The sequence below is a fragment of the Narcine bancroftii genome, chromosome 1, assembly GCF_036971445.1.
Source record: "Narcine bancroftii isolate sNarBan1 chromosome 1, sNarBan1.hap1, whole genome shotgun sequence".
NCBI lineage: Eukaryota > Metazoa > Chordata > Chondrichthyes > Torpediniformes > Narcinidae > Narcine > Narcine bancroftii.
In genome coordinates, this window is record NC_091469.1 from 332,727,542 (window position 1) to 332,741,960 (window position 14,419).

The following is a 14,419-nucleotide window of genomic DNA, read 5'->3' on the forward strand; positions in this document are numbered from 1 at the left end:
CGGGTTCAAAAGCTGTGAGGTAATGTTGCAGCTGTACAAGATTTCAGAAGGCCCGACTTGGAATATTGGTTTCAGGAAGTATATGGATACTATAGAAAGGGTTTAAGGATGTTTTCAAGGATTCTGCCTGGATTGAAAAGTATGTCTTATGAGGATAGGTTGAGTGAATGTGGTATTTTCTCCTTGGAGCGATAGAGGATGAGGGGTGACCTGATAGAGGTGTACAAGACGGTATTGATCATGTGGATGGCCAAAGGCTTTTTCCCAGGCCTGAAATGGCTGACACCTGGGATCAGGTTTTAAGCTGCTTGAGAGTAAGTGGAGGGGGATGTAAGAAGTAAGTTTTTCACACAAGGAGTGATTAAATGTGCTGCCGACAATGGTAGTGGAGGCAGGAACAATTAGATATTTTAAGAGATTGTTAGATAGGTACATGGAACTGAAGAAAATGGAGGGTTATGGTGTAGGGAAATTCTTTGCAGTTGCTAGTTTGGCACAACACTGTTGGCTGAAGGGAATGTGCTGTGCTGTTGATTTCTATCTTCTTTATTCATGTCAATTCAAAGCCACCAAAATTCATGTTTTCATTAGATCCCTGTCATAAAACTACGAGACAATGGAAATGTCATGCTTTCAAACCAATTGGGCATCAAGCATTTTTAAAAAATCTATGGCTGTACATTAAGAGATATTAATATGCCAGAAAGGTGATAAAAAGAATGTAACTGTACAATTGTTTTGGTTGGCATAAAACGTTCACTTAGATCTCATCTCTCGTAATCAGTGCCAATTTATTTAATAATTGTAGACTGAATATTTTATGAGCCTCTCTGAAAGACTGAAGGAGTAGGAGAGGGATCCTCACCTGTATGATTACTGCACTCTTCCCACCTCAATTGTGAGGAAGGTGCTTTCATGAACATTTTAATTCTATGTATTTTCATTAGTCACTCACAATCTCAGAACTGTAATTTAAGAAATGGCCTTTATGTAAATGTAAGAGCACAGAATTGAAGAAAATTGTTATATAACAAAAAAAAATTAGGTTTGTCTGAATTTAACCTTATAATCCATAAGATGAACTAATTAAACTAGTTGGTACTGAATATCTGCTTAATAGGTTATTAAAGAAATTTGGAGTGTATCTTTCTGCTCTGACGGTTTGTCCATAGCAACAAGATTAATGTTATTGTAACCAAGCAACTGCTTTCTCTAATTATGTGTCATGCTTCATTATGACTAATAACCTGTATATGCCAGTCTTTTCATCCAGTTTACCTATCCTTGTTAATTTTAATGGAAGGTCACGAAACTGAAATGTTATCTGTCTCTCTCGCCACCAACACAGCCTGACTTGCCGAGTACTTGCTGCATTTTCTGGTTTTACTTCATAGTTGACAATCGAGACACAGGGGGGCATGGTTACCGTCACGGTTTTACAGTACCAGCAACTTGGGTTCCAATCTGGTGCAATCTGTAAAGAGTTTGCACATTCTCCTGTCTGCGTGGGGGTTTTTTTTCCAGGTGCTCTGGTTTCCTCCCATCCTCAAAACATGCAGGGTTAGTAAGTTAATTGGGTGGAATAGAGCGGCATGTGTTTCAATGGCCGGAATCAGCTTCTACTATGTTGTAAATAAACAGAAGAATAAATAATTCCAGCACCTGGAGTTCTTTGCTTTCCTTCTCTAGTTTTACTATTCTCTTGTATGCATTTCAGTTCAGAATTCAATGTTTCCTTTGCTAAACTATTCTTAAGTTCCTGAGAATCCAATCCAAAAATAATCTGGGATTTTACAACCTTAGGCTTTTTATTCATACTTCCTACATCTTTCATCTTTCTAAATTTCCACATAGTGTAGAATTCGGCACTTGGCAGACTGGATCTATGCTGCCACATAGAGCAATTCTGTCCAGTTACCCCTGTGACTGATTCTCTCCACAATGCTCACCTCTCCCCAAATCCCACCACTCCCCTATACTCCAGAGATAATTTACAGTGGTCAGTTAGCCTATCAATCCCATGATCTTTAGGATGGCTGGAAACCAGAGCAACCAGAGGAAGTGTGTACAATCTCCATACTCAATGCCCCTGAGGTGGGGATTAAACATGCCACTGGAGCTTGAGCCAAGCCTACCTCTGTATGACTCTTCTACCCACTCTGCTAACTGATACCAGCTAACAAAGCATTGTAGATTGCTAGAACGTTCTTCGCCTTGATTTCAAGTTCAAGTTCATTATCATCTGACTGTATGTACACAAGATGAAACAGCATTTCTCCAGACCACAATGTATGTACACACACACACACACACACACACACACACACACACACACACATGTAATATAATAATTACATGTACACATGATAATATATAAAATAAATACAGATAGGTAGAAATTTTTATTTCACTTCTTCCATCATCATTACCCTATCACTTGCAGCTAAGAATTACTTTAACGTTCTGGTGATGTAGCTGACATTTGAATTCATTTAGAATAGCTAAATATCTTTTCGATGGTCTTCAGTTGTAAAGGTGTGACACACTTGGAGGGAAAACCTTAGAAGAGCTGGTGCATAAAACTTACAGCCAGTAGCGAATTAACTACCACCCAGCCCCCTAGGCTGAGTTTTAGTAAGGCCCCCAGAGTCGGCATCATGGTGGTGGTGGGGGGAGGAATGCATTTGCAGCTCATGCCCCAACTCACCTCCCCTATTCCTCTCTCACACTCACTTGGACTTGTGCATGCCACAGCTTGTTGGCTGGCTTAGTGGAATTTTTCAAGACTCTGTAAAGTTAAGGACAAATCAGTGTGTTGTGGTAAATCTAATTTTGGAAGAAAGTAGCGAGGGTGGGGGGGGGGGGGGGGAGGTGGAATGACTTTTAATTCGTCGTAGTTCCAACACGTGTGTTTTAAATGGAGGATTCAGCTATTTAAATTAAAGCTTATACCCGCTTTCATCATAAAATAATTTTGTGTGGATGCCAATTTCAATCTTAAAAGCTGTTCTGTGCTTTTCCAATCCTGTGGGTTAGTATTGCTATTTCGCTGTTCATTTTGGAGGGAATGGGTGAATTAATTCTAAACACCTACTCCCCACTCTCCTCCCCTCACCCTCACTCTCTTGTTGACACCATTGTTCTCTGTGGACACTGCCAAAACCACGAGGCCCCTCCAGCTTTTCCCAGGCAGCTGGACTGTCCGTGTTCTCCCTCCCTGCCCACCCATCAGACGTTCAACTTGATCCACACCTCACTGATCCACCATGATGAGCCAAGAACCTCTGACCCCAGAGAGTAACCAACTCCCACCCCAGCTGCCAGTGGAAGTGCAGAGGATCCTCAACACAAACCGCGGCTCAGGGAAGACCCTTTGGCCTGCCATGTCCGAGCTGTCGGAAGACTACTTTCTGCACTGTATGGTTTTCCAAGTCATTTCAAGAGTTTACCTAACTCAATGGATCTCAACATTTTTCCACTCTCATACCACCTTAAATAATCCCTTACTTACCACAGAGCACCTGTGACATCCTATTGTTAAAGAATAGATTCTCTGTGGTTAGCAAGGAATTATTTAAGGTGGTATGTGAGTGGAAAAATAAAGGTTGAGATCCACTGATCTAAATACATCTGACGCAGAGAAAGATCCTCCCTCCACCAGCTCGTCCAGAATCCAACAGTGGAGCACCTTCCAACATAGTTCTCTTATCCATGCTGCTTACACTGTCAATACCCCAGGTGGCAATAACTTAGAGTGGAAAGGGGTGCATGAGGAGGGGATGGGTTGGGGTGGTAGTGGGGTGCCTTTTTCCCGATAGTAGTTTGCAAATGCATGCATGATGACTGAACTCTGCAGCAGGAGGCAGGCATCGTAGGCTTCAGGCTCAGACTTTCGCGGCGTGCTTTTTACAAAAAGCGCGCGACTTTAATGTTGTTCATAACATGTATAATAAAATATTATGAAGACAAGTTATATGAATCAATTATAACGGACCTTCTATTCCATATTATTATTCATCACAACTCAGTCACATCATGCTGTTTCTTTGCTGCCCAGATTATTTAGATGGTGTTGAGGTGTTCATTTGGTTTATGGAAGTGTGAGTGACTTATTGTTGGGGCGGGGGCATCGGGCATATACTGGAATATAACAAGGAGGAGTTTAGGAGCCCGGGCCCCCTCGAGTCGTTCGACCATGACATATGACCCTGGCTGGAAGCAAGCACCAAACTACCTATGTAACCTATCCCAGAAGTAGCACTAGTAGTTTGGTGCCTCAGCTGCCAGCCCGGATCATGTGATGCTCATCAGGACCTCCCCCAATCCTCCATTTTCCCAACCACCAAACTATTAAATTTTTAACATCTCTCCAATAAAAATTGGATCTTAAAAATCTAATAGTTTGGTGGTGGGAGGAACTGAGGAAGGCAGATGATTGGGGAATGGGTGCCGGACGGCTGGTGGGGGTTGAATTTTTAAAGCAGCTCACTCAGAGCACTCGGAGCCTGAGTCAATGCAGCCAGTTAGTTAAGGAATTAGTGGCACTCTTGTTGTGTGCACAGTGGGTGATGCTGAGAGGCCACCTCTCTGTGACCTCATTGAGGTGGCCTCTCGATCAATCACAGCAGCGCCTGCCAGAGCGCCTCTAATTAATTAAGTGTCTGCCTCCAGGCGCTCTCTTAGGTGAGGTGAGCTGCTTTTCCCCTTCCAAAATCTGACCAATTGGATATTGGATATTAAAAAGGCATTTCTTTGTTTTTTTTAATTTTTTTATTTTTCACATTATGAACCATATTAACCAAAATACACACAAACATTTCCCTCTTGAATATACACAGTGTCATTTTCTCCCCTTGTTCCCCCTCCTTCCCACCCCCCTCCCAACACACTAAACGTTCAACATATACAATACAATAAACCTATTAAACAATGTCATCACACAATGAAAATAAACAAGAAAATTGTGTCATCTGCTTTTACACACTGTGTCAGTTCATTTCGTCTTCTTCTCATTCTATCATTTTAGGGGGTGAAGGTCCGTGGTATGCCCTCTGTTGTGTTCCATGTACAGTTCCCAAATTTGTTCGAATACTGTGACATTATTTTTTAAATTATGTTATTTTTTCCAATGGAATACATTTATTCATTTCTATGTAACATTGCTGTACTCTTAGGCTCTCTTCTGATTTCCAGGTTGACATTATACATTTTTTTGCTACAGCTAAGGCTATCATAATGTGATAGTACAGACCTATCACCAATGTATATAGTTACAGTATCTAGAGTATGTAATGACTGTGCTTACAGCGATTGGCTAAGAGCTTAGCCAAACCTACTGTCTGGGCCTTAAAGGGTTGTGTCCCTAGCCAGGTCGGATCATTCCGGACTGGTCGGCCACCTGTGAAGAGCTCCTGTCTTTTGCTAATAAAAGCCTTTGTTTGGATCAACAAGTCTTTGGTTCTTTCGACAAGCTCTACACATTATAAATCTTTTTTGTGCTTCATCCAATTTGAGGCCAAATTCTTTACTTCTTATTTTACTTAAAAGAAAGATCTCTGGATTTTTTTGGTATGTTGCTTTTCGTGATTTTATTTAATACCTGATTTAGATCTTCTCAAAACTTTTCCACTTTCTATCATGCCCAAATTGCATATACTGTTGTTCCTGTTTACTTCTTTCAGCGAAAACATCTATCTGATACTGTTTGGTCCCATTTATTTAACTTTTGGGCGTGATATATAACCTGTGTAACCAATTATATTGTATCATGCGTAACCTCATGTTTATTGTATTTCTCATAGTTCCAGAGCATAACTTTTCCTATTTTTAATTTTTTATCTTTATGTTTAGATCTTATTCCCACTTTTGTTTGGGTTTATAGCTTATTTCATCATTCTCTTTCTCTTGCAGCTTGATGTACATGTTTGTTATAAATCTTTTAATTATCATTGTGTCTGTAATCACATATTCAAAGCTGCTTCCTTCTGGTAACCTCAGCCTGCTTCCCAGTTTGTCCTTTAAGTAGGTTTTCAGTTGGTGGTATGCAAACATTGTACTGTGAGTTATTCCATATTTGTACTTCATTTGTTCAAAAGATAATAACTTATTTCCCAAAAAAACAATTTTCTATTATTTTGATCCCTTTTCTCTCCCATTCTCTAAAGGAAAGATTATCTATTGTGAAAGGAATTAGTTGATTTTGCATCAATAGTAATTTTGGTAGTTGGTAATTTGTTGTTTTACTTTCTACGTGAATCTTCTTCCAAATGTTGAGCAGATGGTGCAGTAGTGGTGAACTTCTGTGTTGCACCAGTTTTTCATCCCACTTATAAAGTATATGTCAGGGACCTTCTCCCCTATTTTATCTAGCTCTAACCTGGTCCAATCTGGTTTTTCCCTTGTTTGATAAAAAAATCTGATAGATACCTTAATTGTGCTGCTCTATAATAATTATTAAAGTTTGGTAGCTGTAAGCCCCATTGTTTGTACCATTCTGTTAATTTATCTAGCTCTATCCTCGATTTCCCCCCTTTCCATAAGAATTTCCTTATTATTTTCTTTAGCTCATTGAAGAATTTCTCTGTTAAGGGAATTGGTAACGATTGGAATAGGTATTGTATCCTTGGGAAGATATTCATTTTAATGCAATTTACCCTTCCTATCAGTGTTAGTGGTAAATCTTTCCAATGTTCTAAGTCCTCTTGTAATTTCTTCATTAATGGCTGATAACTTAATTTGTATAGATGGCCTAGATTATTATCTAGTCTAATACCTAGGTATCGGATTGCTTGTGTTTGCCATTTAAATGGTGATTCTTTCTTAAACTTTGTGAAATCCGCCTTATTCATTGGCATCGCTTCACTTTTATTTGCGTTGATCTTGTATCCTGATATTTCTCCATATTCCTTCAATTTCTTATGTAATTCTTTTATTGATATTTCTGGTTCTGTTAAGTATACTATGATATCATCTGCAAATAGACTGATTTTATATTCCTTCTCTTTTATTTTTATCCCTTTTATTTTATTTTCTGTTCTTATCAGTTCTGCCAAGGGTTCTATAGCTAAAACGAACAATGAGGGAGATAGTGGACATCCCTGCCTAGTTGACTTGCTTAATTTAAATTGGTTCGATACATATCCATTTACTGTCACCTTCGCCAATGGTCCTTTATATAATGCTTTAATCCAATTAATATATTTCTCTGGTAGGTTGAAAGCATTTCTTTGTGAATGCGAAATAGGAGAAGAGGCAATAAACGCAAACGTTTGTGACAAGCTCTGGGGAGAATTCCGGTGGAACTACTTCACCCAAGCTGACAGGTTGTGGCAGATGAGGGAATGGGTGTGGAGGATAAGACCAACATTGTGCTGGGGTCAGAATTCATGAAGGTAAGGGTATGATGGGACTGAGCCAGGATCTGCAAGGGACCAGTTCTGACCAAGGCTTTCCGACCTGGAACATAAAAATAATATTCTTTTTTACACGGAATCACAGCCCCAGCGAGTGTTCCAGCATTTTCTGTTACTAAATAATTCAAGGATGTTCTTGTAGTTTCCTTGTAAAAATATGTACCATCTATTTAAACTTACTGGTGATGATGGTGGTAGCGCTTCCATGTCCTTGAAGCCCTTGTCCTCGATAGTGCAGTCTTTGAGTTTGGTAGGTAGCATTGGAATCGTCTTGGTGAATAGTTCCAGGCATCTTGTGGAGGGAGTGAGTGGGCAATAGATGGGGAGCCATTCGAGGTCTGATTTTCTTCAATGTTGTCCAGCTTTTGGAGAATGATTGGAGCTACACACGCCCCAGGCAAAGGGAGAGTTTTATTCACTCTCCTGACTTGTGCTTTCCCAGTGGTTGTAAAACATTAGGGTGGTGAGTTCATTTCAATTCATAATAGTTCAGGCCTCAGGTCAAATTGGACAGATATATAGACAGGGAAGGCCAAATACTGGCCCAATATGCCAACATGGTCAGCATGGACAAGGTGGGCTGAAGGGCCTGATCCATGTTTTAAGGTTCTTGGACTATTTGCTGCAGGATACCCAGCCTCTTCCTTGACCTTGTAGCAGCTGCATTGATGATGTTGATCCAGATGGATTTTTCGGCAATGGGACCTCCAGTGCGCTGATGATACTGAAGTCAAGTGTGTGTGAGTACATGTTATCCCATTGCTTCTCTGCTGTCCTCTCTGCTACCTTTGTCAGTGATCATGGCTACAAGACACTGGGGTTGAACAAGTATTATCTGCCACTTGCCACTCTGTACCTGAAGGTTGTCCATGTCTTGTTGCATACCAGCAAGAATTGAGTTTGTTTCCTAAAGATTAAAAATCAGAATTTATTGTTATGAACATGCCATGAAGTCATTACAGTGCAAATATTCCTATAGATTACATTTCAAAATAAATAAATTAGTCCAAAAATAAGAGAAAGTGAGGTAGCATCTGTGGTTCATTGTCCATTTAGAAATTTAATGGCAGAGGGAAAGTAGCTGTCCTTGTGCCACTGGGCGTTCGCCTTCAGGCTCCTGTACCTCCTTCCCAATAGTAGCAGTGAGAAGAGGGCACGGCCTGGGTGATGAGGGTCCTTGAGGATAGAGGCTGTTTTCTTAAGACATCACCTCTTGTGGGTGTCCTGAATGGAATGAAGACTAATGCTCATGATGTTATTGTAAATTCTCTGTACTCTTTTCCTGTCTTGTGCATTAGCACCTCCATACCAGATAGTGATGCACCAGTCAGAATGCTCGCCATGGTATAACTGTAGAAATTTGCAAGAATCTTTGATGACATACCAAATCTCCTCACGAAACATAGCCACTGGCAAGCCTTCTTTGTGACTGAATTGATATGAAGACCTCAGGATCAATCTTCAGGGATGTCACACCCCCAGGAATTTAAAGTTTCTTAACCATTTCCACCGCTGACCCCTCGATAAGGACTGGTTTGTGTTCTCCTGATTTCCCCATCCTGAAGAACACAATCAGCTCCTTGGTTTTGCTAACATTGTGAGCAAGGTGGTTGTTGTGACACCACTCAGCTAGCTGATCTATCTCCCTCCTGTACGCATTCTTATTTGCAGAGAAATTCCTCAGGCATCCCCACTTCTGACCTTACGATAGTAGGAAGATCATTGATGAGGCAGCTGTGCTCTTGGGCTTGGGATACTGCTTTGAGGACCTCTCCAGTGATGACCTGGGTTGAGCTGATGGATCTCCAACAGGTACAACAACCTACCTCGATGGGTTGTGTATGTGGAGTCTGGGCCCTGTGATACCCTTTGACATTGCTAGAGTTCCTTTATGCCATGTCTGGCCACATGCAGTCTTGAGGCTATCCTCACATCAGCTGTGGAATTCAGCTCTTTGCTTCAAATTTGGACTGCAGCTACAATGGAATAAGGGAGCCAATGGTTCTGACTGGATAGAATTGAACAGGTCATTCATTACTATGTACCACGTGATTGCATTGTGGATGCCACTTTTCACTTTGCTGGTGATTAGCCAGAATGGACTTGTGCTGTCTTCCACATTACCCACTGTCCTGTTCCATTACACACCAGCTGTCTGCGTCCTCTGCTGCCCCATCTGCGGATCTCTCACTGGCCTCCTCAATTGATCCATAAACCTGGAATTATCAGTCCTGCCAAGGAAAGAGGACAAGTCCATTCAGGAAGCAGTTCAATGCAAGCAAGGGAGAACGAGGTTGTTGGAGTGAGATCAGGAAGGATGGGGTGAAATGGACTGCTTCTGTGCTGTTAACATTTTGCATTACCAACACTACTTTCTCATTTTGGTTTAGTGCCTTTAAAAAATTTAAAGTTCAGTGTATTAGCTATTCAGTCGTGCACAATGAGAGCCATAGTACCGAATGCAAGCCGTACATTTTAATGAGTAAATGAAACCTGCACACAAACAAGGAGAAGATGGTAATTTCAGGTTTAATTAGGTTGCACGGAACCTCTCTTTGTGTTCATCTCACATCAGTGTTTCCAGCTTAACAAATCAACCCTGCATTGTCAAATATTTTATTGCTGACACAAAATGAATAATTTTGATGTAGGCCATAAATAGACACTGGAAGAAATTATATTTTGAATTGCATGCCGAATGAATGTTGGCTGGCACAGAGTATTACAAGTGAAGTCACAATGTATTGCATAGAATGATAAATACTGTCTGCAAGAGAATTAGGAATGGGAGTATTTGGAGACCCACTTAGCTTCTTTAGTCCATAGTCAGTGGTCTATCTTCCCATTCAGTCCCCACATTTTCTAATTCCCTTGGTGGTCAATATCCATCTTGGTATCAAATGTACTTAATGATTCATATTTAAGATTCCTTTATTGTACAGAGCATGTAATATTACATAAAATTGCCTTCTGCCTGCCATAAGGCAATCAGTCGCCATTAGTTTTGACAGGCGCCCCTTACGGGAAGAGAGAAAGCAAAGCAAAAGAGATTCCCTTCAGAGTCATTGAGTTCACCATTCTGTAGGGTCATCTCCTCTCCTTCTCTTTCTCAACAGGAATTTCTGGTGTCCTGCTCCAGTCCGCTGCTTCCCCTGGGGTATGCAACCCAGGAATCTGCAACCCTTTGTGGTCACTGCCATCTTGGGCACAGACCCTGTGGTTCTGGGATTTTAAAACAAAACACCATTAGCTTCTTTAATGGGCCTTTTCAAGCCTGTATGGAGTCACCGGGATCAGGCCCAGGCAGTTAGACCTGCAGAGCAACACTTTGTCTCCGCTCTCTGCTCTCCCAGGTCTGCACCAGCAGCTGCGCTGTCATTACTGCAGATCTGGCAGAGCTGCCATCTTGTCTCTGTAGGATTGTGATTTCCAAAGGTTAACAACCTTCAGAGTAAGTTTCTCTTCATCTCCTGATACCCTGACACAATGTCTCCTGGTTCCAGGTTCACTGGCCTGAGATGACACCTTGTAAATATTGATTCCTTTAAAAATCTGCAATACCCAAATGTGCAAGAGAAAGTCAGCAAGCAGGTCACACAGCATCCATGGGAAGTAAAAGGTAACCAAACATCCTTCTCCCTTTACTTCCTATCAATAACTTGCTGAGTTTCTCTAGCACCTTTACGTGTTGGACTTGACCACAGCATCTACATACTTTCTTATTTAACTTCTTTAAAATGCATGAATGAGCTTACCTCTCACTCTCCATAACTCTCTATAATAAGTTGAAGATCATTTTATTTTTTCTTCATTAAGCAATCACTCTCCATACCTCCCCAAACAATGCCAGAAATGAAGCAATTGAACAAATACTTTGTCATCTCCTAGGAAATTATATCCTTTGTATAGTTCATCAGCTGTGTTCAGACATCAGGAACTAATTGAACAGTCATAGTTAGGTTCCAGGTTTGAAGTCTTCTATTTTCAAGTCAAGTCAAGTTTATTGTCATCTGATTGTACAGGTACAGCTCGATGGAACAGTGTTCAGACACGCAATCAAACATAACACACACACAAACAAACAATACATATGCAGCACAAGTATTTCATCTATACAAATAAATAAATAAATAAATAGTTTTGTTTCATGAATATAGGAGTCTCAGATGGTTAGTGCGAGCAGTTCTTTTGGTCGTTCAGCAACCTCACTGCCTGTGGGAAGAAGCTGTTCCTCGGCCTGGTGGCGCTGCCTTTGAAACTCCTCTCTGTCTCTGATACTCCTCATACTGTCTCTGATATCTTTTCTTCAATGGGAGCAGCTGAAAGATGCTATGTGCAGGGTGGAAGGAATCCTCAATTATTTTGCGTGCCCTCTTCAGAAATTGATCCCAATGGATTATGTCGATGTGGGTGGGGGAGGCTCCATTGATTCTCGCTGCCTCTCTTATGGTCCTATAGATTGACCTCCGAACCATTTCTATGCAGCAAACATACCACTCTGTGATGCAGCAAACCAGGGCACACTCGATACAGTTCCTATAAAAGGTTGACATAATGCTGGTCACTAGCCTTGCCCGGTTTAGTCTTCTCAGGAACTGCAGTTTCTGTTTTTCCTTCTTGACAAGTGAGGAGATGTTGAGTGTCCACAAGTTAACTGAATTCCAAGGAACTTGGTGCTCTCCACTCCCTCTATTACAGAATTATTGATCTGTAGTGGGGGGTGGTCATTCTTTGTTTGCCTGAAGTCTATGATCATCTCATTCGTCTTGTCCATGTTGAGACACATGTTGTTACTATCACAACATTTACTACCTCTTCTCTATAGTGCGACCCAACGTTGTTGCTGATGAGGCCAAATACCATTGTGTCATCTGCAAATTTGATGTTGGACCTGGATCTGGCGATGCAGTCATTGGTCAGTAGCGTGAACAGGAGTGGGCTGAGCACATGGCTTTAAGTGCACCAGGTCTCAGCATGACAGTGCTCGACATTCTGCTACCGACTTGGACAAGCTATGGTGTTTACATTAGAAAGTCCAGGATCCAGCTACAGAGAGGGGCGTTGAGTCCCAGTGAGGACAGCTTCTCCAACAGTTGCTGGGGAATGATCATATTAAACACTCAGCTGACGTCAATGAACATCAGCCTTGGAAATGAGGCAGCGTACTCCAGTGGGTCAGGAAGGAATGAAGAAATAAGGCTATAGCATTGTCTGTGGAATGGTTTCTTCGAGAGGCTAATTGAACTGGGTCCAGCATCTCTAGGAGGTGTGCTTTGACGTGTTCCATCACCAGACATTCAAAGCATTTCATAATGGAGGAGGTCAATACCACAGGATGGTTGTCATTGAGGCCCGTTATTGTCATCCACTTGGGTACAGGCAGTCTTAAACCCTACGGAATGATGGACTGCTGCAGTGAGGTCCATGAAGATTTCCATTAATCTTCCCTTATGTGTTGAAATCGAACCCATATTCCACCACCTCTGCTCATTTCATACTCTCATCACCCTCTGAGTGAAGAAGTTCCGCTAAAACATCTTGTTGTTTAGTGCACCATTCAGCCAAGTTTTCAATCTCCCTTCTGTATACTAACTCGTTGCCTTTTTGTATACCACCCACTACCGTGGTATCGTCAGCTAATTTGTAGATGGAGTTATTGTCGTACCAAGCTACACAGTTGTAGGTGTAAAGTGAGTGGAGCAGAGAGCTAAGAACGCAGTCCTGTGGCTCTCCGATACTGATGGAGACTGTGATGAGATGTTCTCTTATCAATCCTCACTGATTGCAGTCTTGAGGTGAGGAAATCCAAGACCCAATTACACAGTGGGGTATTGAGGCCCGGGTTTTGGAGTTTGCTGATCAGTTTTGAGGTGATAATAGTGTTGAATGCTGAACTGTAGTTGATAAAGTGTATCCTTTCTTTTTCAATCTTTTTATGAAGCATATTATACATGAAAAGAATGCAGAATCGAATAGTAAAAACAGAAACAGCACTATATTGCAATAGATAAATCAATGTACAACATTATAACATATTGAACAATATTATCCCTTTCTCCTTAAATTATTAAAACTCCATCTAACCTACCAAAATAAACAAAAAAGAAACAACAAAATAGAAAAAATTAAAAAGAGTATCAACCAAATCAGGTTGACATGATAAAGGAAAGGTAAGTAATATCTTATTCAAAAATGTCCATCTAAAATAATGTGACTTAGGTATGTTATATTTGTTAGATATTATATCAAAAGACATTAAACATCCATCTTATAAACAAATCCTAAAAATAGACAATTCCTTTGCTTTTCGAAAAAAAAGGCTTGATCCATTATAGACGATAAGAAAAACTAGTTAAGATAAATATTACTAGATAAGCTAACATTTTTAAATCAAAACATTTGCAAAATTGAAACTAAATCCGTAATGTATGTTTACGTTGAGGCAGCGCACATCTCTGTGAGCGACCCGGCCCCGTTTATACCACCGTTCTGGTGGAGCAGCAACAGAAGATGGTGCTGTCAGGGCTTGCTCACTGCCTCGTGGCTTAGCCCACAGCTTGCGCCCCGGGCCACTTGATGACGTCACCGCTGTGCGGGGCGGAACACCCGTTGGCCTTAAAGGGGCATGCGCAAAATTCAAATAAACAGTTCTACTGGAAACCCTACCAAGTCTAGTGGTGTTTTTTGTGTGTAGCAGCCACTACATTGGTGACCCTGATGAGCCCAGATGATATCTGCTCTCCAATCATGGACTCTTCAGCAATCAGCGCCGTCTCAGTGAAGCTCCCTCCCTTCTGGACCCACCGGCCATGTACGTGGTTCAAGCAGGCGGATGCACAGTTTCGACTCTGTCAGATCACCTCGGACTCCACAATGCGTTACCACGTGGTGAGTGTCCTCGATGAAGAAATGGCTGCCAGAGTGGACGACCTGATCCACGATCCTCCTGAGGAGGGCAAGTACACCACCCTCAAAACCCTCCTCCTCAGCAACTTCAGGCTTTCCCA

The 14,419-nt window shown here is 41.4% G+C and overlaps 1 protein-coding gene across 13 annotated transcripts in view; it reads left to right on the top strand.

The window, feature by feature from the left end:
• Positions 1-14,419, top strand: part of ulk4 (unc-51 like kinase 4) — a 655,266-nt gene that overhangs the window by 512,252 nt on the left and 128,595 nt on the right. Inside the window, exon 33 of one of the 13 annotated variants that reach the window (XM_069908874.1) lies at positions 7,212-7,343. The exons of the other annotated variants lie outside the window; for them this stretch is intronic. Coding sequence (XP_069764975.1) covers positions 7,212-7,232 — 21 coding nt within the window. The 3' untranslated portion in view covers positions 7,233-7,343. Of the gene's footprint in view, positions 1-7,211; positions 7,344-14,419 lie in introns of those variants that run through there. 13 annotated transcript variants of the gene reach the window in all.